Raw genomic sequence first — 27,108 nt, 5'->3', positions numbered from 1 at the left:
CATACTCCACACAGACACTTAAGACAATGAGGGCTGACAGGTCAGCTGCTTGCAGAAAAGACATGCCACATGGCAGAGCCTGAGCAAGCGCTCAGCTCAGCAGGGCTTGGGTGTGAGCTGTGTACCTGGTGGCCTGTGCCGGTGGAAAACATGAATATCCATAAGATTCTCCAGATTGTCCTGCAGTGTTTCCCGAGACTGCCCAGTTCTCCTATCTGCACTCTGGATGCTTTTGGCCTGCCAGTCTGTCCAGTAGATTCTCTCGCCATAAAGAGTAAGTCCAAAGGGGTGTGGTAGATTGTTCCCAATCAGCACCTGCTCGGATTACCCCCATTACCCAAAGAAAAATATTATATTGTATAAATTAAAATATTCAAAATACATATTTTTAATATATATATTAGTGACTATGAAGTCACTAAGGAGAAGAGGCTTCCCTTGCTCCCTCTCAACATCATAACATACAATCACAGCAAAGGGAGAACGATGAGGCAACCTTGGCCCTCAAATTTCCCTCAAACCGTTTCAAATTGAAAAGGAGTTCTTCTCTCTCAGTGAAAGCCACTGTGTACTTTGATTTGTAAATTTTCCTTTCCATTGGAAAAAGAGGCAGGAAGCATCATCACTTTGTGTTCAGACTCCCAGAGCTGCTCCTCAAAGATGGCTTCCTTACCTTCCTGTGGCTTCCATCCAGACTGGCATACTCGATGGTCTTCATGCCTGCGTCTGCCCAGTACAAGCGCTGTGACTCGTAGTCAATGGCCAAGCCATTGGGCCATGTCAAGTTGGAGGAAATGATCACCAAGCGGTTCGAGGCATCCATCCCAGCACGTTCAATTTTTGGGTTGGCTCCCCAGTCAGTCCAGTACATGAACCTAAGAAGAAGCCCAGATAGAAATTGTGACGGTGGTTGTCACAAGGGTTCTTGGGTGAAGGAAGAGACGAGATCCTTGACTCCATGATCAGAAGGCTTGATTTATTATTCTAAGATATATACATATACTATAACTATACTACAAAGAAAAAGAAAGAGAGATTTCCAGAAGCTGCTACCTAAGTTAAGAAAAGTAAAGAATGATAACAAGGCAGCTCTCTCCAACTCTGTCTGAGAGAGAGTTCCATCCCAGATTGGCCATCAACTACAAACATCCAAGCTGGGCCAATCCAGACGGACCTGTTGCCTTTCACAGCAGCAGATAACCTATTGTTTATGTCTATCTCTGAGACCACAGATTCTCAGAAGGAAAAATCCTAAGGAAAGGATTTTTCACAAAGAGAATGTCTGTGACAAGAAATGAATGCCCACACTTTTTCACTGCCAGAGAAGCAAGTGACTCTGGTGCCTTCAGGCTCTAGCAGGAAGAAGCATTAAAGTACTAGTGTACTCGTGTCCAGCCTTGGGTTCTTGTAATGTACCCAAGATCATACTCAAATTTATAGACCTTCTACTGCCCATGGGCTGGCCTAATTACAATGTGTAGGAAAAAAAATTCAAGAAAATAGGTCAAAGTCTAAAAATTAACTGATTATTTAGCAATGAACACCACTAGCCCTTTACACTCTTGCTGCATTTGTCTTCTTTCATTCAAGACATTTAATGCTTCTAAAGCAATGGCTGGCGAGCCTTTTCCTACCCACCCTATCCCCATTCTCCAAAAGGCCTGAGAACATCCTTCTGACTGAAACTCAAGTCAATAAGCAGGGAGCTTGAATACAAATTCAACATATATGTGCAACAGAGAAATAGAAAATATCTAGATGGCCTCGTTCTCAACATTTTCGTACCACATCTTTAGTTATTACATTCCCAGGATAAACAAATGAAAACACCAGCCAGTTCCTGCAAGCTCCACAGCACAACAGGCAATCACCTCTGCTTATCTTGTTCTATTAGCATCTAAAATCATGTCTCTAGTTTCAGTCACTAGCAGGTTGTAGAACAATGGCACCAGTGAGAAAGAAAATTGTACAAAACCAAAGAACCAGAAAGTCTGTAGACATGCAAGAATTATTATATCAGCCCAGAAGAAAGATTCTCTTACCCTCCCACAGGGTCCACCACAATATCTCTAGGTCTGTCTAGGTTCTCCCATATTAGAACAGTTCTCATGGTCCCATCTGTATTGGACACCTCTATCCGATCTGTTCCTACAAAAGTCAAGAGAGAAAATAACAGAGATGAAATTGAAATTGCAAGGGCTAAGGCAAAAAAACTCCATACAACAATGCATTCTTCCCCTATATCCATCTGTATTCTTAGCTGGAAGATAGGTGAGAAATCTGGCTTAAAGTGTCACTTTCCATCCTCTAAAGTCACCTCTGTGGCTGTCACAGATGTGGAGTCCTGTATATAATCCACCTCTATCTAAGCCCTCATGCCATGAGAGAACAGCTAGAAAAGAATAATCTTCCTTACATCTCTCTTAACTATGACTATGAGCAGGGAACATCCTCCAAGTATGACCTGCTGCACCCCAAGATACACTGTTGGAAGATACATAAATGTACACAATCACAAGCTCAGCAGCAAGACAACAGGGACACGTTTTGTAGAATTAGTACTGGGCATACTGCGAAGAGAATTAAACTAAGGGCTGTGCGTCAATTCACACTCAGTTAGAAGCACATGACATGAAATGCCATCTTTCTGCTACACAGAAATTAGACAAATTAGGAATGAAACAGACAGAACTACCCAGCTGATTTTCAGTTTTCATGACTATAAGGAAGACAGAAGTCTATGTAAAGCAGAGGATCCCAGTACCTGCATCAGTCCAGTATAGTTTGTTGGTGACCCAGTCAATTGCAAGTCCAGCTGGACTTTCCAGGCTGGTGTCCACCACAACCTAAATGAAAACATAAAGAAAAAATCCTTAGTGAAATTAGACCTTAGGGAGAAAGTACTTCTCCGATGCACTACCCATTCACAAACAATGTTAACATCCAAAAGGCAAAAGCCTGAGCAGAGCAATGCCACAAAAGAGAGAACATTAAGGACTTTGAAGTCCAAATAAGGCTTTTATTTGGAGAAACTTTTTTTTTTGGTGCCTGTACAAACTGCAAATCCAAACTTTGAACTCTATTTGCCTCATTTATAGCACCATCAGCCTAGAAGTGTATGCAGAAAGCATTTCCAAAGAGCGTGATTCTCGTTCCAAACGTAGAACATAATAGAGGATTTAATACTTCTTCCTTTCAGATTCTAGGGCTACAAAAAAGGAATTGAACAAACCCCACAAATGGCCATGCTTCATGTCTCCATTCAAGGCTCTCCATACACCCAATTGTTTATGAAGTGTGCAGTGATCTCACTAGTTTGTCAGAACTAGGCAAACTAATGAACAAAAGATCCACCATGAACTGCAGCACCTTAAAAAGCCAGGGTATCCCAGTGGCTTCAAATCTGATGCTCAAGGAGTCTCCTGGCCAGATGACCTCCACACACAGTGAACACTGTACCTCCTGGTTCGATCCATCCCATTTTGCTCTGCTGATTGAGTCAGTGCTAACATCTGTCCAGTAGACATAGTCATCCTTTGAGTCCCAGTCTAGAGCCACAGCACTGCGGACATCAGCAAGGGGGATGACATCATCTGACAGGTCATCTGTGTCAAAGCTGATCCGACGGATGTCCATCCTTCGGGCAAAAAGCAGGAACTTGTCAAGACCTGATCAAAGGTCGAAAGGTCTTCTTTTAATTTCTCTAAGTTCAACAATAAAGTGATAGACAGACAATTCCCGGCTACATCCACAACCTTAACTACCTACATCATCTCTCACTGGCAGGCCTTTGGTCTCTTTTTATTACTGGAAGCAAAATACCACTGGGAGAGGATGGGCAAGGGGGGGTCAGAGTGCTTGTGAGTTCTCTTCTGGGGTGTAACCCATGCTGAGGGAATAAGGGCAACCATATTCTTCAAGGGATGGCACAGACATCCCTCCAAATCAAATAGCTATTTTAAAACAGCTCTTGAGAATCTGGGAGATATTTGGTCAAATTCTTTCACATAGTTGCAAACTAAGAGAAATGTGGCAATGATGAGGACTTTTTTGTTCATCACTGACACAGCCATTATGAGAATTTCAGAAAAACAATTAGCTGTGCCAGGTAGCATGGTCCCAATAGCAGCCCTGAAATAAGGACAAAGGGTGGAATTTGTCTGCATCCCCACCCATGAAGCCTAGTGAGGGCAGTGAGAATACAGAATAGGGGAATGCATCAAAAAGGTGAAGCATTCTCCGGCAGGACCCTCAATACTTCTATGTCAGTCTATCCAGCTGCATTTCCTTGGAAGCAAGTACTGCTGATGCTTAGTCCCACTGCCAGCCCTCTGCCACCCGCTGAAGATCTGAGCACGTGGTCCCACCTCACTTACTCTGGGCACAGGCATGGCTGCTGGTCTTGCGGAAGCCCGTGGGGCACGCGCAGGTGTAATCCTTGCTGCTTGGCAGGCAGAGGTGCGTGCAGCCTCCGTTGTTGTCCCCACACCGGTTTCTCCCTGCTCAAGTAGCCAAAGACAAGAGCAACCACACATAAAGCAAAGAGTAAAGAAATGAGGAAAAACACTAGTTGAGGTGTCAAGATCACATGGATATAACTTCCCAATCCAGAAGTTAATTGAAAATAAGGAAACATATAAACTAAAGCACTAACACAATTTTTAGGGCTCAATTTTAAAATGAACATTTAACTCAATGCACTTAAAGAGCAGATAATGGCAACTGAAGAGGAGTAAGGAAGATGTTGGTCATTATGACGTCCACTTATGATTTTTCCCCATCCCAAAACTTCTCTTGTGTAAACAAGCTCCCAGTATTTCCTACTGAAAGGCCTCCACCCCCGGTGTCAGCAGGGGGAGCTGCGGTAACACCCAACTCCGAGGTACCGGCCGAGCGACCTCAGCGCGAGGGCGGTGGAGCAAGTTCTGCCACAGCCCCGGGCACAGGCGGGGGTGTGTCCACATGCTGGGTTCAGGATGTCATCTCCCGGCTTTACAGGGAGTGGGCGGCTCTGGGTCTTCTACTGGCTCAAATGAGTTTCTACCCGCTCTGCAGTTACCTGCTGGCTGACGCTGAGGATGCAGCGTGTGGATGTCCATAGGGAAGTGGAGTTTGTTGCGGATGATCTCCTGATTCTTGCCTGTGAATTTATTGGCACTGTTGATGCTCTTGGTGTGCCAGTCTGTCCAGTACAGACTGTCCTCAAACACAGTGATAGCAAATGGGTGTGGGAGCCCTGCAATAGACATCCAATACAGGAATATGATCACGTCTAACATGACTCAGGCTAGCAGGAAGAGAACAGAATGCTCTTTTCACTGCCCCTTAGGCTTCACCACACTCAACCTGCTCAAATACACTTTACACTAATTTAACAGACAATTCCTCTCTGCTGTCCTATAATCATAGAACATTAATTAGGGGGCTGGAATAGGCTTTAAAGATCATCTAGTCTCAATTCCCCTACCATAGGCAGGGAGGGACACCTCCCATGAGACTGGGTTGCTCAAGGCTTTGAACAATGCCAGGGCTGGGGCATTTGCAACCTCCCTGGGCAACCTGTTCTACCACTTCACCATCCTCACAAGTGAAAGATGTCTTCCTAATACCTAACCTCAATTTCCCCTCTTTTAATTTGTATCCAGTACTCCTTGTCCTAACACTACAGTTCCTGATGAAGAGTCCCCTTCCTGCTTCCTGGTAGGTTCCCTTCAGATACTGGAAGGTTGCAATGAGGTCCTCCATACAACCTTCTCCTCTTGAGGCTGAACAGCCCCAACTTTCTTTCCAGCCTTTGTAGGGGAGTGCACCAATCCTCTTATTAACCTCGTGGCCCTTCTCTAGACTTCTTCCAACAGTTCCATGTTCTTCTTATGTTTGGAGACCCAGAGCTGGATGCAGCATTCCAGCTGGAGTCTCACAAGAGCAGACTCACCTCCCTCAACCTGCTTTTGATTCAACCACTGATGACTGGATGGCAAACTCCATCCCTCAATGGTGACAGAATTCATTCCACAGTGAAAGAAGAGGAGATAAGCACAGATGCAGAAGCCAGTGTCTCAAGTTCAGACCAGCACTGTGCTACCCTGTGGTCTTTACTGCAGAAAGCACTCCCTGGAAAAAGCCTGTTACTTACCTTGGCTAATAACAGCCTTCCTATTGCGTCCATCAAGGTCAGCCCTCTCAATGACGTGATGTTTGGCATCTACCCAGTACATTCGATGTCCTGCATAGTCAATGGTCAGTCCATTGGGCCAGAAGAGGTGTGTATCCGCAATGATGCGTCGATTAGAGCCATCCATGTTGGAATACTCAATGCGGGGAGTGTTGCCCCAGTCAGTCCAGTAGATAGTACTGGAGGAGACAGGGAGAGACAGCTAGAAAACTTGTGGCCCACATACTGCGCCCAGCATCACTCCCTATCAGGGCAAAGCAACATCAGTCCTGTGACCTCGAGCATAAGACTGGGTCACAGCCATGGGAGAAGTGAAAAGTAACAACCAGCATGCTGAAAGTTGAAGGGCCCAGAGCAGGATTAAGGCTCTGAAGGGTCCCAACATTGTCAGGTTCTACAAACTGTCAGTGCCAACTCAAGTCTTGAGGTAACCTTTGTGACCAAGAATGGGGTTTTATGTTCAACAAAAAGTATGTACATGGAGAGCTCACTGGGGTTTCACCCTGGTTTCCCATATTTTCACTCACCCCTCCATAGGATGTAGGGCAATTGCTCGGGGCTTCTCCAAGTTCTGCCACAAAAGCACTTTCCTGTGAGTGCCATCCAAGTTTGCTACCTCAATTCGAGATGTCCCAGAGTCTGTCCAGTATAATTTGTCATGGATCCAATCAATAGCAAGTCCACCTATGTACAAGACAGAATTAAGCACAGAATGAAACCATGGATCTGCACAAAAAAATAGTTCCCTTTCTCCGTCCAGCTCAGAAGAGGCCCAGTTTCTTCTCTGGCCAGGCAAGATTAACTCCAGGGGGACACTGACCTAACAACCACCCATAGCCTTCCTCAGGGAGATGCACTTTGTTCTGAACGCTGGGTCCCCACTTTCCTCCACTCACCCACCCTATACCATTGCCTTTTTTGCAGTGACGCACCTGGGCTCTCCAGCCCTGTGGAAACCACCTCTTCCACGTTGCTACCATTCAGATTGGCCCTCATGATGCGATCAAGCGTGACATCAGACCAGAACACCAGCTCCTTGCTGTGGTGGAAATCAAGGGCAATGGCATTTTCCAGGTTGTTCAGGAGCAGCGTATACTCAGAGCGATGAGGCAACACTTGTCGGATATCAATTCGATTGGCAAAGAGCAGCACAGGCTCTGGCCCTAAGAATACACAGGAAGATAGCATTGGAGTATTTGACAGTATTTGACTGGGTCCTGCCTATCATTCCCTCTGCACCAAGTCCCAGAACAGAGTTTTGCAGTGCTGGCAGCAGAAATCAACCCTCAAATGCAAAACACTTCAGAGAGTTTTTACATCCTCTATACACAGTCCTAACTCAAAGATGAGCAGTTTTAAACTTTCTGGCAAACATTAACTCAGCAAGAAGCAATCATTCCAGGTCCTATCTAAGCCTGCCTCCCCTCAGCCTCTGAAACCACATCACTGGACAGCCGCTTGGCAGCTGGACTAGAGTTTCTTTTTCCTATATGCTTTTCCTAGCCATGCAAACACATATGCTCTACTACACCTTCTACTACAGACAGGACACAGTTGAAATCTGCCTCAGCCCGATATAAACTCAGCAGACATTTCCACTGCAAAAAACCATCCCCAAAATATTAACATCCTTTATGGATATCACTACGGGAATTCCTAATGAAATCTAAAGTCTTTAAGTGAAATTTCTAATTCCTCAGCTCCTACATTAGAGGAGGAATAAAGTTAAAGAAGTGTATAGATATCTTTAAAAAAACCCAGCAGGTCTCCATAGAGCAGCCATTCACAGCATTCAGAATTAGTGACCCAGCATCAAGGGTCAAACCATGAGGAGTTGTGATACAACCTCACTCACTGGAAAGGCTAGGACACTTCCCAAACAGAGACAGAAAAGCCTGTTTTGTCCCAGGTTCTGAGTCACAAGAAATGACAAAGGACTAGGAAGAAAAGGAAGGACCATCTCCCTGGCAGGGAAAGGAAACAGTGTAGTACCTCTCTCTATGGTCAAAATCACGCAAAATTTTCACAAACAGTTATCAACAGCGTGGGCATATCTAACACAAGTACAGGTACTTCCTTTCCTTCACATGTTTGTTTGTGAACAGCACAATGCTGCCAGTGAAGCACTAAAGACATCATTATGAGAACTGGACCAACAGACACACACCAGTTGTGTTGTTAGGTCGAACTCCCCTTTACCTAGAGCTTTGCAGCTACGTTTGTCAGGGCGCAGCTCATAGCCCTGCTCACACCAGCACTGGAAGCCTCCTTCACTGTTGGTACAGCCTTGGCTGCAGTAGCCTTCCTCAGCACATTCATTCATGTCTGCATGTTACAGAGAAAGTTACCATTAGACAGATCATCAACAAACCCGAAAATCTCACTGGTAGATTGCATCTGCTTTCATACTCTGATTTTCACCCTATCATAGCCACTAATTTCAAACATACCAAAGCAGCAGGGAGGAGGCTGCTGCTCCAAAAACCCACCTTGGCACGATCGGCCATCTTCCAGGAGCCTGTAACCTGTGTGGCAAGTGCACTGCACCATCCCTCGCACCATCTGGCATTTCTGAGCACAGCCACCATTGTTCACATTGCAATTCTCCTCCCCTGTTCTTGGACCTGCGGAAGAAACATGTGAAGATAACTGAGCAGAAACCACAAGGCAGCTGCTCTTGCCTTCAGCTGTTAGGCAGCAGTTACCCTTCAAAGCAGGCTGAGCAAGAGGGGGAGGACACAAGCTGTGCAGGAAGCTTCCTCTTTGCAGCCAGAGCTCTCTTCTGCAGGCCACAACTCAAAAGGACAACAGAGCTCAGATTAACATGTTTTTAGGATTCAGTGTCTCTGCAGACAAATGGTGATATCTGAGATCATAATCTCTTCCCCATCATTCCTTCTGTGCAGTCTTTAATTGGAAAAACCAACAAGGTTTTTTTCCTCAATCTTTAACTTGCTCCCATTGTCATAGCTCAGACTTTCTTTCCTACACACACCCTTCAGCAACACCAGATGGACTCCCACACATTAATGAGCTTCCATTTACGTCTAAGACTGAACCTGGGAGGACTTACGGCAGTTTTGATGTGGGCTCTCATCACTGCCATCTCCACAGTCATTTGCTCCATTGCACAGCTTCCTCTGGCCAATGCAACGCCCATTCCCACACAGGAACTGGTCTGGGGCACACTGAGGGGTGCCTGCAATAGAAGAAGGGAAAAGTAGCACATCACAGCTTACTGATGGAACAATAGTCATGGTGAAGAGAAGAATACAGAACATTTTCCAAGATTTGTTACAAACTTTTCATATGAGCACAAATACATTACTTCCTCTTCCTTTTAATTCAGCTCATCTAGCAGTCCTTACTGCTCTGCATACTTTTACGCTGATTTGGAGGTCTGCAAACTCTCTGCCAGTCTGAGTCCACTGTTGCTTTACTGTGAAGTTCATCTGACTAGTTTCTCTAAGAGTGACTGGAAGATCCTGGCTTAGCTCCCTTTGGTTTCAGAATCCACAATCCTACTCAGAGTGTGCAAAGGAGGAGTCAGTTCCTCACTTTAATAATGTGATCTGTCACACCAGCACAGCTGTGGATCTTGAGCCTGCCTAGGAAGGAACATCTTGTCTAGCCCTAGCTGTACTTTGATGGATTTGGAATGAGATTTGCATGCATCCCTGAAATCTGAGCTCAGGCAACAGGATTTCACATGACCTACATGCTTCAACTTCTGCTGTTAGCAAGGAGACTGCACAGAATTCTTGTAAGCAAAGTAATACTGTTTGTAGGGACTTTGCCAATCTGATTGTTTCTTCAGCAATAATTGCACTGTCCTGTTGCCTCTTACTTCTTGTACTTCTTGAGCTAACTTGATTAGCGGTCCCTAAATCATCACCCTCTGATAATCTTACGAAGATAATAGGACAATACAGTTACCAGCAGAGAAACAATCAGATTGGCAGATTGCCTGTTAACAGTGTGGAAAATGGTAGTTGTGAGATTAACAAGTAAAGAACTACAGACACACCAGGTGCAAACACAAAACCAGACAACATGCAGATTCACTTCTCAGAGCACAGGAATACTGTATATGAAGGATTCTGAAACTTGGACTTCGTTTGTCATATCGAACATACAGATCCTTACACCAGCTGATTGCCTAGTATTTTAGGAATCTTCTCTATGGCCAATAAAAATAGATCTCTGCTCTAAAACCAAGAGGATTTTAACTCTTGCTACAGACATTGGGACACCACACTATGTCGCTTAGATGAGTGAGCACACTTCCCAGAAAAACCAGTTTAATTTTCACCATAGACCTTTCACTGTCACCATAGACCTAACATAGAATTGCACAACTAACCTTACAGTAACTGCACCTTGTATTTGGTTTGATATGGAGATAGTCAGTTTCAATGGCTCTGGAGGTTTGACTTGGCTTCTTTCAGTACCTCTAAATATTTTTGTTATCAGGATGAGGAAACAGGGTTACAGCTCTTTAAGTACAATTGCTTTTTCCAGGACCACCACACTGATGCTCACAACAGCTGACCAATTGAGAGCAGCTGCTCTTAAATTGACTACAAAGTGTGCCTCTCCAGCACCTCTGAGCTCAGCTGTCCTCATAGAACACTCCTCAACAGCCCCAAAACAAGAGGTACAGTTTCACAAATCCATTCTGTCACCCCTGAAACCACTGTTCAGAATACACTGATGCAGAAGGATCAGTACACATAGCTGGGCTCCACCCACTAGGATGAATTCAAGGACCAGCACACTCTAGTCCTCAACAAAACCTATAGACATCCTGAAGACTTTAAGGAAAAGAGAAGATTCTAGACATTCCTTGAATCCTACCATAACACTAGGGTGTGTTAAAACCCTCCTGCTCCCCATAACCACTATCACACAAAGAAATAGCAATATGTGAAATGAATACTAGAAAGAGTAACTCCTGAGCAAATGTCTAAGGGGGAAGCTGACACCCTTAATCCTCTAAAACAAAGGTCTTGTTATTCTCTTCCACTAAATGTCCTTCTTGATTCTACTGTCTGCTAGAATTGTTCAGCAACTTCACAATGCAACAGGAAAGCTATCCAGAATTACCTACAAGGCATAAGTTATTATAGGCCATGTGACAAAGGTAGTAACTTGGTACATTATTGATGTTTACAAGTCTGAATGGAATTGTCCAGGAGCTCTGCAGTAATTCACAGTGTAAGGACAAGACAAGAGGATACTTGACCAGAAAACACCTTCACCTAAGTTAGTGTAAGCACACAGACCTGCACAAGTTGGCAAGCATATAAGACAGACCCCATTCTCTGGGAAGGACAGAAACTCTAGGCTGAAGTCCCTGAAGCAATACGAAAGAGACTTTACTACCTACTACCATCAGGATGGAAACTTAATTAGCTATTAAGCAGCAAGGCAGCAGGTCAAACCTGTGTTCTCACAATTCTCCTCATCACTGTTGTCAGAGCAGTCATCTTCCCCATCACAACGCCAGGACAGACGGACACAGCGTCCTGACTTGCAGCGGAACTGGTCAGCTGTGCACATAGATGTAGCTGAGGGCCCAGAAAAGGAACATCAGACAAGCAAGAAGGATCAGGAAGAGACCCAAATCCAAAGCTAACTGTCCCAAACACTCTTTTGCATCCACAGAAACAGAATGTTTCCACCAGTTCCCAGCACTTACTGCAGTTCCTCTCATCTGACTGGTCATCGCAGTCGAAGTCACCATCACACCTCCAGCCAGCATTAATGCACAAGCCACTGTTGCACATGAACTCTCCAGAGCGACAAGGCTGATGAGATGCTGCAGAGATGATAAAACACAGAAAGAGCAAACTCAGACCAATGTAACAATCCCCAAAGCTCCTCAGTTTCACCCTTACCCCTCATTATTAAGGAACTTGGTCCTGAATAGATTTCTTCCGGAAACTGTATAACTCTTGTAAGCAGAAGTGCACTGACTACACAGTTCTCATCACTATTCTCACTTTCCAGAGTTAAACAAAACCCCTAATAATGAAGGAGCCAGCTTATCTGTGAACAATTAGATTGCCATCTACACTGTAACCCCTTCTCCAGCCAACCCAAAATGCATTTAGGTTTGCAACTCTGATTCTTGGACAAGGACTGTGCTAACTTACAGCAGTCAGATTCATCAGACCAGTCCCCACAGTCATCATCACCATCACAGTGGTAGATGTCCAAGATGCAGCGTCCATATGCACACTGGAACTCCTCCAAGCTGCAGGTGGCAGCTGGAACATCTGATGCTAACAAGAGAATCAAAGAAAAAATATATGAGGTGACAAGGCACACTCTAGTTTAGAGGCAACCTTCTCAGCCCCATAATGGATTGGCAAGTATTCATTGCTGCTTATCTCTGCATGATTTGTATTACAGAGAGGAATGCTGGTTTTGCTTCATTGAAAAGCAGGTCAAACTCATATGTAAAGACTCATGCAGACGATCCAGTAAATACAATTTTAAAAAAAGTTACATAGGATATTAGGCTATAAACACTGAACTTTTCAAGAGCCATTAAATTCCAGAGAGGCAAAAAGATATGAAGGAAGAATTTATGGGAAAGTCTCAAAAAGGATCCAAGAGCGTCACCTTCCATCTTATGCTTGAAGCACTATGTCTTAGTGCCAAAAAAGTGTTTAAATTGTTTAATAAATCTGAAAATAGGTAGACAGAAAAATAAGGAAACCTTAGGGATAACTGCATATTAAGGACTGTGGCATGTCAGAATGCAAGGTTAAACTAAGGAATGATTCCTTTAAAATTTTAACAAAAATAAGCACTTGAAGACCAAAGGAAGCAAGCAAGCAGCAGGGTGTCCAGGCCAGCACCTGACCTTTGAGGATTTCCCCCTCCCTTTCCTCTCAAGCTCTGGCCAAAACAACCATGCCTATTCAGTAAGGAGCACTGCCAGAGAGATGACCCTGGGCAAAGCCAAACAAACTAACGGTCAAGGATTTGCCTACTGCTCTCTGTTCAACAGTACACTAAGTGGGAAGGCATGAAAAATATTTTGAGTCCCACACAACCGAATCTGACACCTCTTCTTATACTATTTGGAGAATGCACTGTACTTTTCAGATATACAAGTCTCCCAACTGAGGAGTTCTGAATATAAGTCTATTAAACAAAAAGGAAAAGAAAGATTGAAAAGAAAGAGTAGTCTACAAAGTGAACTACACCTGCCTGTTCAACTTGAAGAAATGGGCACAGCCTGAAGGCATGAGCTAAGAACTTTAATTCAGTGAGTGTCAGTGGCTGGATATGAAGATGTGTGTTAATGTGGCCCTCACCAAAAGAGCCTGAGTGTTTCAGTTTCCTTGAGAAAATTAAATCAGTGACTTAAATTATCATGCTGTGTGATTCAATTATAACACACACATCCCCAAAAGAAACAAAAAGAAAAGGAAAAAAACCCAGACAAAAAAGAAGTGTGTAATCCCACCTTGTCCCAGACGAACGACAAACACGATTGTAGATAAGAAAAATATGACAACCACATGGATGAAGATAAAAGAACAGGAGGTAGCCAAACTGAACTTCTTAGCAAGTTACTTAAAATGTCTTATAGAGACAACTGCCAGCTTAGGACTGAAATAGCGTTTCAGCTCAGAGAAACAGGGACACCACTTCTGGGTGCCCCTCCACTCACACAGGAGGCAACGTTGGAACATCTCTCTTCCCTCCCTGAGGGTCTATTCATGGCCTTTGGTGAAGTGACAGGCAAGGGAACAAGAAAGGCAGAGAGCGAAAGGAGAGGGAGAGAGGCTGGCTTCCTCTTAGAGTCCTTTCCTGGCTTAGAAATGTTTGCAGCCCCTGGCTTTCTGCCAAGTCTCATTATCTGGAAAGATAAAAGACAACTCCCCCATGCATCCACTCCCCCTGCCCTTCAGGAGCTGGCGGCCCTCATCCCCCTCCCAGAGCCTTTTGAAGTTTCCTGCTATCTAGAACAAATTCTGCAAAATGCCTTTGAGAGCAGGGAGGGGGAAGGGACCACTGCAAGTTCCAGAGACATGGACAGTGCTCACAGACTCAGGAGAGAGGCAGTGTGGGTTAGAAAGGGACACAAACTCCTGTCCCACTTGCTACAAGCCTGTGAAGGTGAAGAAGGAAACAACTGTTGTGGGTTCTCATGCCCCAGCACCACCCCCCTCCTTCCGCATCGGTCACTTGTTGGGCAACATCCTGCAAAAAGCATTTACAGGAAGGGAGACTGGGCAGGCAGGAGGTGTCTTCAGTGTGCTGTACCTGAGGGTGGTTTCAATAAGCAGAGTATGCCTCCACTTCCAAAATTTCAGTCTGGAATCAGACAAGAGGAAAAAGAAGGGAATAGTATTCTTGCCTTCCAGCTGCCCTTCAACTCCTCCAGTTTTATAGAGAGCTATATTCAATAAAGTATAAACTCATGCTCTGACCCAAGGTCACAGCTATGGGAAGAAAGAAGCAGCAAGACACAGATGAAGTATGTCTGTGAGGTAACACAAGAGAGACACCATTCTTTTGTGCCCTCTGGGGTAGGCAGCAGAAGGTAGCATAGCTGCCAGTACAGGCAGAACTAACTTGCTTTTGATCTCTGCTGCAGAAAACATGCCAAAACCCAAGGCAAGAGCAGGTCCAAAGGGCTATTTCCTGTGACTACAAAGAAAAGCACTCACGGCAATTCTCTTCATCTGAGCCATCCTTGCAGTCTGTGTCCCCATCACAGAACCAGTGCTCAGCTATGCAGCTGCCGTCACTGCAACGGAACTCCTTCTCTGAGCACTTTCTCATATCTGCAGAGACAGCAATGCAAACAAAGCCTTGACTTTTCTCAGAGTACCCAGGAAAACACCACAACATCCTCCTGAAGCTCCTAGGGCACCCACAAACAAGATTGCTCACTAAATCAATCATACCCATGTCAGGCAGGGCCCGAGCAAAACCGTCATTGTTCGCTGAACTGACACAGAGTGCCAGATTCAACAGGAATCCAAGGGGAATTCACAATCCCATGTCAAGGAATGAAAGGTCTCAAGTGATTTTTTTTGCCTGGCAGGTAAGCCACATAGCCAAAGATCCTAAGCAGCCAACCCTTGGAATGGAATCTCCCACAAGTTCAGCCCAGAAAAGCCAGCTGGGAGCCTTAGCCATGTTCTAGGAATCCTAGAATTGCAAGGCTGGACTCTGCACAACTCACAACTCCTCTTGAAGTACTGTGAAGGCAGGATTTACATTAACTCACCACACTGCTCATCACTGTTGTCCCCACAGTCATTGTCACCATCACAGTGCCACAGGCTGCGAATGCAGTATCCATTCTGACATGAGAACTCATCTTCCTCACACTCCCTTGGAGCTGCAAGGACACAACAGGGGTAAGGTGAAGGCAAGGCAAGAAGATTTAGCTTGCCGAACACCAAATGTGTGACATGTTACAAGTCAAGCAACATCATTCTCCAAGGACACAGTGATGCTGAAGAGCTGATTCTCCTAACAAATACCAGAGGAGCCACTGGGAGATTTCTTGAGTGTCTCTTTTCCACTCTGTTCACACACCAACAGTACCGCAGGCTCTAAAACTTGAGGTTTAGGTTGAAGGAAGTAGCTGGAACAGAGAGATGAAGCCACCCATCCTATGCTGGTATGTATTCTAGCACTGTCCCAAGACAGACTCAAGATAACCCTGCACAGAAAAAAGGTAATCCAAACCTCTTTTTAAATGAGTTAATAGTCTCTATCATTATCTAACAGATAACTGCTAGCAGTGTTGTATTTCCACCTTCTTTTCACAACAATGTCAAAGCTGTCTTCAAAGCAAAGGACATGTTCACTGAAGAGGGAGAGAGAAAACTTCAACTTCCTCTTGCGAACACCTCAGTATTTGGAGCCTCATTCCACTCTCCTTGCCAGTCTCCTAAGGAAGCTTGTATGCAGACAAGTAAGGAAATGAAAAGGACTGCAAATTCAGCACCTGAGGACTCCAGTCCAACAGAAACCCTCCTATGGTTACTTCTAGCCTGAATAATGTTCCAGGAATCTCTCATGCACAGAACCTTCTTTCTCCTTTCATTGGTCTCCAAATCTTTTGATCACACCCTTCTCCACTGCTATCTTAGATATGAGGGCATTTCAAACTTTTATGAAAAACAGAAAACTAAAGAGACCCAGACCTACATATCTTTTCCTTCATGAATATATTTGAATAGACTGGAAAACTGAGTTTAGTCCTGCATTCCAAAGCATCACACAGGATGTCAACCCCTGAACTTTGCTTCCCAGTTCTTTGCCCAAAAAGGCAGGCAAAGATCAGGGATATACTGATCAGAAGGTGAACTAACTTCCATGCATGCAGTGGACATAGAATACTTTACAGTCAAGAGCCTTATTTCTACATTTCTTCAGATGGGGTTCCTCCAAGAGAGTCACTCTGGAGCACCATGCTGTGTAGGTAGTATCCTCACAGCACCTTCCCTCTCCTCAAGGAGCCCTGTTTGAAGGGACAGGATGCTGGTGACAGGGCAGCACTGCAGAAAAGTCAGACAGTGGAACCTGAGGCCACAGGAAATCAGCCAGACAGGCAGTTCAGTAGGATTTGGCAGGGGTTAGGTGTTTCCACTAACAGGGGAGGGCATGAAGAGCCCAGTTCAGGGAAGTGCTTCATGGGACATTAACTAGCAGGGCTGCAGGGCATAAACGGTTCTACAGCTGGATGGAGAAGCATCCCCTCCCCCAAGACAGGCAGCTGAACAGCAAGCCAGGTGCCAAGGCAGCAGGGCTTACAGGTACACACCTCTGTCATGGGCAGAATATAGCCTACTACAAGCCAGTGGTCCAATTCAGTGGATAGACTCTTACCTTCCTGTAATAAAAAGGGTCAACTTTCCCCAGTCACAGCAGGCAGGCACTGCACCCACCCTCTTCCCTCAGACAGGTGACTTACGGCAGTCCTGCTCATCAGAGTCATCCTCACAGTCATTGTCTCCATCGCAGACCCACGACCGGCGGATACATTTTCCATTGTCACAGTGGAAGTCCAAAGGGGAGCATGTGGGCAGCACTGAAAGAGCAAAGAAACACCTCATGGAGCTGCAGCCAGCTTCCTTCCTGAGAACAAAGTTTCTTCCCTCCTGAGGGAGCAGAGCTAAATCTCTTAGAAACAAAAGACAAAATTTCAAGTTATCGGGAAGAGCTGTTCCTTAGAGGGGGGGCCAGGGTAGTGCTGTAGCTTGGCAGTCTCTCTTCCCCAGAGAAACACTGACCTTTCCACAATAAAGTAGCTGTTGCAATTCCCCCATTGAGTTCCTCTTTCATCCTTGAGCCTATTGTCCTATAACTGCACTTGTTTTATAACAAGCAAAGTTAAACCATCAACATCTTTCCTGCATGCTTCCCAGGGCAGTCCATCCTGTTTCTATTACACAGCAAGTTCCTTAGAGTGAGAACTATCAGAAGCAATGTTTTGACTTTATGAAAGTCACATGCTACAGTGTGTGTTTCAGCATGGGGACTCTGTCAGGGCCTTTTGCCTAAGAAATCTGCAAGGAGAAGCTGAGAAGCAGGAATCCACTGCTGGGGATAATTTTCTGTACCTCAGGCATGGACAACAGTCCCAAGCTTGCTCAAGGTTTCCATCCAGAAAGGATGAAAGAAGGGGACAGACATGAGATGATGCCTGCCTACACAGGAGTCTGTTTGCAATGGAGTGGAACCACAAATCCACAGCGTCTGAAGAGGCCTGGAGCTACAAAGCTGGAATTCAAGGGGAACATCATTCCTGTTCTTTCCCCCACAGATGAGAGGAACACTCAGCTCAGAGAGGTTCATGCTTTAAAGTGCTGCCAGCTGTGGTAGGCAAGGGGCTGCACAAGACTGCTCCTGACAGGTGTGTTCTCCAAAGAACAGCATTTGCTCAGTGATGTGACGGGGCGAGGGCGAGAAAGGCCCTGAAACCCTGCCTGAAACCCTTTCATCCCAGCGCAGCCTGCCGACAGCAACTCCCATCTGTCACCAGGCAGGCCAGCCCTCTTCTGCTATGCTGCTACTCCCTTTCCTGCCAACACTATCCTGGAGGTGGGAGTGAGAGGGGAGGGAGGTGGGTAAAAAAGGAAGGTGAAGACAGCAGCCACACACAAAAGGAGGATGATTTAATAAGGAGAACAAATAGCCACATTTTCAGTTTTTCCAGCTTTCTCAACCCTCTGTTTCCCCTTGGCCCAGGACTGCCACCAGTGTCCTGTTAAAGAAGCATGGATTATACATACTGAATCATTCACTGCTCTCCATAGCAAGTCCTCCAACATTTTTCACCAAAGGCCTGTCCTAAACCCCCCCCGCCAAAAGAATATATTAGGGCAGATAAATTCAGACTTTTCTCTAACACTCATTTTTCTAACCACAAATTCAGATAATCTTCTCAGTTGTTCCTGTAGTGTGGCAGGCATTTCTGTATCTGAGGACATCACTACAGATGTAATTGCCCTCAACATTCAAAGAATTTGGCATTGGCCCTTGGGAAAAGGTCCTTCTCATCATGTCTAGGCTACCCCATGCAGACATCTATCCATCCCATATCCAGCTACTACTAGGCCCCAGAGGGGTATGAAGGATAAGAAATACTCAGAAAGGGGAAGCACAGAAATCTCTACTTCCCCTCTACAGGTTTGACAGCATGCTGATCTTCCAATAACTGACTCCCTTCCTTATATTTCAGTTTCTGTGGTTTGCTGCAGCAAAATGAAGGAGTTTTGTCTTCTTCCTCAGGGCAGGTAGAAGCAGAAAACTCTCCACTTTCAAACTCTGCTTCCAAATAAAACCAGGACATTTTTGGACTCAGACAATCAGTCCCACAGATCAGACCTCTCTCCCCCAAGAACAACTTCCAAACACTGCACGCTGAGAAAAACCTTCCCTGGCCTCAGCTGCAATTTCAGGACTAAGACCATCCTCCCAGCATATGCTTTAGCATGACTAATCACCAAAGGACTGCACAGGAGCCACCTGGAAGGGAATTTGCATGCTCACTCTCCAGGGGAGAATTCTTCAGGCTCCCAGAGGGTTAAGCCATTAGCGCTGGTTCAGAGCAGATACCATTATCCCACTGAACTGCTGCATCCCTTCATGAGCTAAGGACATAAAATGAAATTCCACCCCTACAGGGAGCAGTTCAACCAATTTCATACTCCCCCTAGATATAAAAATCAAGCTTCAAGCACAGGGGAAGGGACCAAAACACAAACTGCCATATACAAAGGAGGACCGAATTCCCTAACCCAGCAGAGACCAAGTGTGTGCTAGCCCAGAAAACACTGGAGTGGGGGCAGGGTGGAATTAAATCTCCTTCTACAGGAGCTCTCCTTTAAAGGAGGAAGAAAAACCACAAACCCACTTGAGACCAAAAAACCCAAACTAATGAATGAGGGCTGATGTCTCATAGAGCAGAGGAACTGCCAATGAGATCAGAGCAGGGATCCACATAAACCTGTAACCTGAATCTAATAATGGTCAGAAACAGATGCTTCAAAATAAAATGCAAGAAATTCTGGGAGCAGCTTTCACATGGGGGCAATTTTCCTAATCCCCCTCTTCCTAGCTCTGCCCTCCCAATCTCTTCTTCCCACTAAAAAGCACACTGCTTACACAAAAACATTCCAGTTCCCTTGATTTGTTCTAAGGACATCAGGCTTCAGTTCCACTGCACAGCCCTTTACTCTAGGGTTGTTACTAATCAGATCTTCTGTTGGCCATTTATCACTTCATATTTCGATGAGTTTTATTTCTATAGAGTTAAAGCCAAGGCCATATCACTAGCACACAGTAAATGTTTAATACTGTTGAAAATATATCCAAAGTGTTTGGAAATTTGAAGTTAAGAGGAAATTCAAAAGTTAGGAGGTCACACTTAGGACATGCAAACAAGCACCACTATGTCTTGTTCTGACAGAATGGAGCAGCTACACAGTCTGGTAAGTGTATTGTTTTCACTCACATAGCTAACTTTAAAAGCCATAGTCACAAAGTAGATACATAAAATACAAATGAAACAGGAAGAACTCTTTTCACTGACAGAGGTGGAACAACACCTCTTCATCTTGCTGGAGGACAAACTGGATTAGCATCAAGAAGATTAGAAACTGAATCCCCATATTCTTATCCCATCTTGATATTGATGTATGACCCTGGGACCGTTCTGCCTCTTTTTCCCCCTTCTCCAACCTGTAAAATGAAGGATATTTATTACTTTTTGAAACAGCTACAAGTCCTTCATAGGCATCACTTCTCCTGATAAGAGAGCAATCATAGATTGTAGTAAAATGCTTTCACCAGTGCTCACAGCATGATTAGGCTATGCCAACAGTAAACACAGCTAAGCCTCAACCCCCCTTCTCTGCTCAATTTCAGCTTGATCTCTCCATATCAATGCAAAGAAACAGTGTTTTCCTAAGAGAGATGAGCAAAGGCAAGTCCCAGGATGGAGTTGAAAGCAGGCAAATGCCCAGACGGACAGGTACTAACTTGCCTCCCCAGGCAGAGCCAGAGGCAGGATGGGGAGCAAAGCCAAGGAAGGGGAGCCAGTGGGAAGAACTAGGCTGGGCAGCAACAGCTAAAGAGAGCACATCTGTCAACTGACAGTGAGCAATACAAAAAGGCCTTTGAACTTCCAACCATTCCCCTGAGCTCATCCCTCTGCATGGTCACACTGGACATCATCCAATGTTTCAGCAAAGCTAGGTCTATCACTAGCCTGCTAATCCTCCCCCTCTCCCAACTATTATTACACAGGACACTCTTTTATTGCCAAGCAGAAGGAGAAGGGGGAGAGCAGGGGAAAAGGGAAGTTTATAAGGTGAAACACAGACTGAATCACGTCCCACTGTCCTTTGAACGCTTTATCCCTGTTGCCTGCGGTGAGCAGGTTGCTTTGTACCCAAGGACAGCAAGCAACTGGTGTTCAGAGCTCTGGAACGCAGAGAGGCTTGAACAATGCTGGCTGCTTAATTAGACAAACTCTCATTCATGTGAAGAATGAGAAGTCAATTTTAAACATAAATACAACGACAACAAAAAAATCATGCTACCTACATTAGACAAGTGCAGCCTGACCCCCAGCTATGTTCATACTCGGGCATATGTATAAATACACACATACCCACAAAACAGATCTGTTTGCTGCGATCTGCAGCACAGCAGGCAAAAAGTCCAGAGACAAAAATAAAGGAGGTTATTCCATCTTAGGAAGAAAAAGGAGACATTGCATTTTACTAACAAACATTTTAGAAAATCTAGTTCCAGAATAACATAAAATGTTATTGCACTGCTGAACTGTATTTAAGGATGTTGCGGGTCAAAAGAAAAAAAAGGAAAAAAAAAAGAAAAAAAGAAAAAAAAAAAGAAAAAAAGTAAAGACTATCAGCATCGAATCTTTCACAGCCCTTTGATCACAAGCACTCCGCCTGAGGGGGCATTGCATTAATTCTGGTGCCTTTTAAAGGAAACATACATACTCCAGGCCCAATAATATGACAAAGTTGCAGATACGGAACTGGTGTGTTTTCAACAGAATACTGAACTCTTGACAGGAGTTCCTAGATTTTAAAACTTAAGGTTTAGAAGTGAAGCTTCACCTGAGCCTTTGCATCTGAGCTCCTGATTAAGTGAATGGCAGAAGGAAAATTACTCTTTCAAAGTTTCTGTTAATTTTAATAAAAGACTTGTGAGATTTTTTATCCTAACCTCACCCTAAAATTTTTTTTTGTGGGGCTGATGAGCAGGTTATAGTGACAGTCCTGTCTGGCAAGGAAGAGACCCGCTACTGGGCTTGAATGAGCTGTAGCTCAACAGCAACTGTGTCAATTTCTCATTGCGATGGGAACAACAGATCACTTTCAGTAATCTTTAAGGTAAAAGAAGTACATTTTTCTTCAGTCCCTTCAAATGAAGAAGTTTTGTACAACAGCAGGGAGGTAAGCAAGCAAGTCTGTGTCCTGAAAAGTAACATCTACAAGTCAATTATGCATGATACAGATCCAAAATTCAGAGCAGGAAAGCTCTTCTGCGAGGATGGTTATGGGGAGATTTGGTGTATCTTATGAGAAACAGAAGTATATGTATCAGTCCTCAGGCCAAGTTTACTCAGTTGTCCTTTCACCCCTGCCACAGGAAGTAAGACTCATTCACACCATGAGGACTTCAAAGGGCGTGCAGGAGGGCAGAATGAAAACCATTCCTCTTCTTGCATGCGGCTTTTGTTAGGGACAGGCCAAAGCAGTCTCTGCTGGCACAAGGCAGGAAGGCAGCTAAACCACCCTGTGCATGTGCAGCAAGGGCTTCCAAGCCAGACACTGTCAGCAAGCCAGAGAGCTGACACCAGACAAAGTCTATGGAGCTGGCATGACAGCTGGCAGGTTGCTTATTGCTATTATTACTACAGCACTCTGGCTTGTAAACATGATCCAGAACAGGAAGCAAACATGTCACGGAATAATTGGCTTCCATCACAGCACGGCTTCAAATTCACAAGGAGAACAATTTCTGAGACAGGTAAGCAGAGGCAGGGCTCTCCCAAAACTAATGGAAAATACCTATGGAGAGGCAGATGTTCTAAGGACACTGATGCAAATGTAAAGTGTCTGGGGTGTGCAGAAACAGTGGCAGTTGAGGAAAAATTTAGTGGAATCAACTCAAGAAGTGGTGATTTGTTTTATAGTGTGCAACACAATATTAAAAATCCAAACAAAGTAAAACATACCATATTTTAAGAATTTATCTCAAAACTGAAAATATCTCTCAAAATGAGGGTTTCCCATGTCTGCTCCTGTTTTTCACAGTTTAATTCCACTCACTATCAAGTATCTTGCTTTCCTTTTTTTTTTTACCACCACACACTGCATTTCAAGCTGTTATTCTTTAACCAAAATTACAGATTACCAATTCAAGGCTAGAAAATTGCATTAATATAGAATTTAGCAAACTCTAATCAACTACTGAAGGATATATGCAGTACAGTATAGAAACAGATGCAAGACTGAATCTTGACTTGCTAAAGTAATTTTCACCTTAACCCCCAGCCTGTTTCAGTCTCTTGCTTTATTAGGAGTCCAGTAGTCCAATGTCTTCCCATTTTCCTCTCCTCTTCCCAAGGAAGTAGACAGAACTCATGCTTCTCATTGTATTGGCTTAGAGTATACATATGAGCATATAATACACTGAAGAAAAGTACAGTTTAAAAAGGTATGGTTGCAGATTTATTTCTCTGGAAAGTTTGGACATTCACAGGAGAAAAAAAGAAAATCCTGTAACACTAAAACTAGTTTGCAGCAGATCAGTGGAAAGGTAGGATTCCTTGCAAAGACATCTGTTCACTCTTTCAATCAGAAACATCTACTTGATATTATAATTCCAGCCTGTAAAGCTCAGAGCTGCACATCCATACAATTTCTGGAGAAGAATCTAAATAGCTTTAGCATCTCAGAAGACTCTACATAAAGTAGTTGCAGATTGCGGTTCCTAAGTCAGAAAAAACAACTGGGCCCACTCCAGCATGAAGACTAGCCCCAGGTTTTTGAGGAATTTTTAAAGTAGGCTTTTAGTATATCTGAGGCTTGCTGGATGACTTCAGAACAACCCAAAACTTTAGCTCAGTATTTGTATTAAAAGAAATTTAATCATTTCAGTCAATAAATGAAATGATAAATCAAGTTCAAAACAGAGAAGTTCAAAATTTCATTCCAGCCAGGAAACTTTATGCATGTCACAGACAAACAGCCAGGGAAGGAAAAAAAATAAGTTAACCAACTGTTCTCATGTACTGCGTGCATCACTGCTGATTCGTGAGAAGCTTAAATCAATTTAAAGTTCAAGGTGCTGTTCCAGGGGGCTCAAGCCCCACCCCTGCTCTTGCACTCCTGCTGCCCTGTTTATGCTTGGCACAGTCAACAAGCAGAGAAAATGGAAGGTTAACCCCACAAACGAGTACACCTTCAACAGGCTCCTGTAAGCCAAGCAGAAGAGAGGGATTTAGCAAGCAACCTGTTCTGGCAAAAAGGTTTGGTGCTATAATAACTAAGCAAGACACAAAACAGCACAGACAGTTACCACAAGCCTACACCGTAGAGCTGATCTAGTTCTTACAAGCTAAGAATAGTATCATACTTGGATTCATAATGAGCAGCCACTCAGAGCAAGATATAACAGGCTTAAAGGAGTAAGTGTTCCTTGGGCTCCTGCACTGCAACCTTGAATGCGTGTGCTGAAGTCATGCACTTAAGAAATAGGGCAAAGGATGCTACAGAAATGTTAACTTTTATTTCTGCTTTCTTCTTTCCTCTAAATTGCACTTCAAGTACTGCTGGCTGTCAACTGAAAAAGTTCTCTTTCTATCTCTTCTACCAGGATGCAATATTTAAAAAGACAGCTCCTATTCTAGTCCTTCCCCCTTGAATCACTTTATCACTCAGTATAAATGGAGCAAGTTATATTCTGATTAAGATCACAGAATCATCAAGGCTGGAAAAGACCTTCAAGACCATCTAGTCCAACCGTCAACCTCTACCACCCCCAAGCCATACTCTCAGGGCTTCACTCAGCTCTCTGTCACTTAAGTTCCAGCTCAAGGAACTGGGTATCCTGAGGACAACGGCTTTTGGCATTAAAGACTAAGACAAAGAAGGCATTAAGTAACACAGCCTTTTTCTCATTTCTCAGACACTATGCTACCCTCTACACTCAGCTAAGGGGAAGACTCTGCTCAGCCCTCCTTTTGCTGCCAACATATTTATAGAAATTTTTCTGTTGTCTTAACTGCAGCAGCCAACCTTCTTAGAAACTGTAAATTAAAAAAGGCAGAAGTCAAACCCAGTTCCCACTTTCTCTGCATCACTTTATATTCTGTCTCCTATATGTCTATCTCTATTTTATATTCTTCCCAACCTCCAGTGCCTGAGAATATCAGTAGATTGCTCACTCTTCAGTAGTTTCCTAGTTTGCACAGCTTCCATTCAAATACATTCAGGCCAGATCCCCTTAATATATTGTGTCTCTTTAATAGAGTGTATCTTACTGTGCAAGACCAAGACGGTTCCTCTCTCTGAGGCCACAGAGAGAGACATGTGATGCATCAGAAGACACCAAGAGAAGAGTGGAAGAAAGCAGCATGAAAAAAAATTGTTCTTCCTCAAAACACAAAATCTGTGTCTACCTGTAATACAAAGACTTCCCAAACAAGAGGTGGCATATTCATCTTTAACAGCCCTTAGTGGATTATACATCCATAAACTTGTCATATTGCTGTTTGAGAATGTTTGAAGTTTCAGAATCAATGTTTTGTGGCAAGGAGATTCACAGTTTAAGTCTATGTTGCATGAAGCAACTCTTGTTAGCACCTCCTGCTTGGTGCTATGGAAGATCTTATCTTTCCCACCCCCAAGTCCTACCATGCCTGCTTAGCTTACAATTCTTGGTGCTGGAAGTTGTTGAATTACCAGGAAAATTATATCAAGAAGTATCTCTTGTCTAAATCGTTACTAAGCCCACAAAAAAAGCTAAAACAATCCCACCACCATCCCCCAATCTCCTCACCTACCTGCAAAAAAAAAAAACAAAAACAAAAAAACCAAAACAAAAAAAACCAACCAAACAAACAAAAAAACCCAAAAAAAAACCCACAAGAAAAGGAATTTTCTTCTGTGCTTAGTAAAAAACCAGTAAAACCAGCTTAGCTATTGGATATGCCTCACCTCCCCGAGACTCAAGGTCTTCCATGTTGCTCAATGTTCACAAAATTTTAAGAAACAAGAATCCAGAAGGAAGAAAATTTTCATGAAGCTGGGTTGACATCTCCCACATTTAAGGAAGAAGAGATTCTTTAAGACAACACTTACAAGATTAGAAAAGCTCCTTTCCATACAGTAATCAACAGCAGAAACCAGGAAAGGTTAGAGAGAAGATCCAGCAGAGGAAGATAAATTTCTCTCTAATGTCCACTGACAGGAGCCTTAAATTTTCAGCTCTAGGGCAACATTTAGAAAAGGAATTTCATGAGACCAGGCCTTTTTTTCTACTCTTCAATTCTACCATGCTCTGTGGAATCCAAAGAGATGAGGTAAAAAAGGAACTTGTGTCTCCATGGAAAGAGGCTTTCTCTATTCATCTCTATCATGCTACATCCACTCAAAATGACATTTCACATCAGTTCTCACCTAGCTGGGCTCAGCTACACAGATGCCAACACTATGCAGACACACAATACCTGCAAGGTAATGTCTTTCAGCTGATCCCAAGACCAGTGAATGTTATTTCATTGCTTGCCTTTCCCTCCCTTCACAGGGCAGAAACTAGAATGTTACTTAAGAGGGCAGACACCCTCAATACACCTCTTCACACTGTTTATTTTCCATTAATATTTATAGCAAAACCATATAATTTAACCCAGAGATAGTGCTTTTGCAAGGGTGGAAAAATGAGAGGTACTCTTCTCTGTCCCTCCACTCCCTCTAACATATTCGTGTCCAAGCACCACCTAAAACCAGCTGCAAAAAAGCCAGAGTTGGACTTCCACTGTGTTTTATATCATTGGAAAATGGCTTCGTTCAACTCCGAGTCAGTCAAAAGTACAAGTCATCTACAATCCAAAACATTTGTCACACAAATGGTAGGATGTGCCTGTAAAACACACAGAAAAAGATACTCAATTTTCCCAAACACAAGTCAAGGATGGTATTCTTACTGCAGCCATCTTCATCGCTGTGGTCCCCACAGTCATTGTCTCCATCGCATTGCCACTGAGCAGGGATGCAGGTGCATTCACCAAAAGCACTGACAGCACAGGTAAAATGATTACGCCCACAGGAGCACTCAGTGCTACTTGTAACACCTGTAAAGGAAGAAAAAAAGAAAGAAAAATGTTTTGAAGAGATCCCATC

The 27,108-nt window shown here is 44.0% G+C and overlaps 1 protein-coding gene across 6 annotated transcripts in view; it reads right to left on the bottom strand.

Annotated features, from left to right (window-relative positions):
- LRP4 (LDL receptor related protein 4) overlaps window positions 1-27,108 on the bottom strand; it is an 82,920-nt gene that overhangs the window by 15,315 nt on the left and 40,497 nt on the right. The window contains exons 2-21 of one of the 6 annotated variants that reach the window (XM_030949598.1): window positions 26,913-27,059; window positions 17,133-17,249; window positions 15,435-15,548; window positions 14,869-14,985; window positions 12,334-12,462; window positions 11,877-11,996; window positions 11,620-11,745; window positions 9,249-9,374; window positions 8,665-8,799; window positions 8,375-8,500; window positions 7,108-7,338; window positions 6,703-6,859; window positions 6,137-6,354; window positions 5,060-5,236; window positions 4,377-4,502; window positions 3,370-3,668; window positions 2,765-2,846; window positions 2,043-2,148; window positions 674-875; window positions 126-315 (exon numbers count right to left, since the gene is read on the bottom strand). In XM_030949598.1, coding sequence (XP_030805458.1) covers window positions 126-315; window positions 674-875; window positions 2,043-2,148; window positions 2,765-2,846; window positions 3,370-3,668; window positions 4,377-4,502; window positions 5,060-5,236; window positions 6,137-6,354; window positions 6,703-6,859; window positions 7,108-7,338; window positions 8,375-8,500; window positions 8,665-8,799; window positions 9,249-9,374; window positions 11,620-11,745; window positions 11,877-11,996; window positions 12,334-12,462; window positions 14,869-14,985; window positions 15,435-15,548; window positions 17,133-17,249; window positions 26,913-27,059 — 3,045 coding nt within the window. The remainder of the gene's footprint in view (window positions 1-125; window positions 316-673; window positions 876-2,042; window positions 2,149-2,764; window positions 2,847-3,369; window positions 3,669-4,376; window positions 4,503-5,059; window positions 5,237-6,136; window positions 6,355-6,702; window positions 6,860-7,107; window positions 7,339-8,374; window positions 8,501-8,664; window positions 8,800-9,248; window positions 9,375-11,619; window positions 11,746-11,876; window positions 11,997-12,333; window positions 12,463-14,868; window positions 14,986-15,434; window positions 15,549-17,132; window positions 17,250-26,912; window positions 27,060-27,108) is intronic. The other 5 variants (XM_030949601.1, XM_030949599.1, XM_030949603.1 and 2 more) reach the window with 5 other exon arrangements.

Source organism: Camarhynchus parvulus, chromosome 5, assembly GCF_901933205.1.
Source record: "Camarhynchus parvulus chromosome 5, STF_HiC, whole genome shotgun sequence".
Lineage (NCBI taxonomy): Eukaryota > Metazoa > Chordata > Aves > Passeriformes > Thraupidae > Camarhynchus > Camarhynchus parvulus.
The sequence above is the reverse complement of the archived record's forward strand: the minus strand, read 5'-3'. Positions and strand labels throughout refer to the sequence as shown.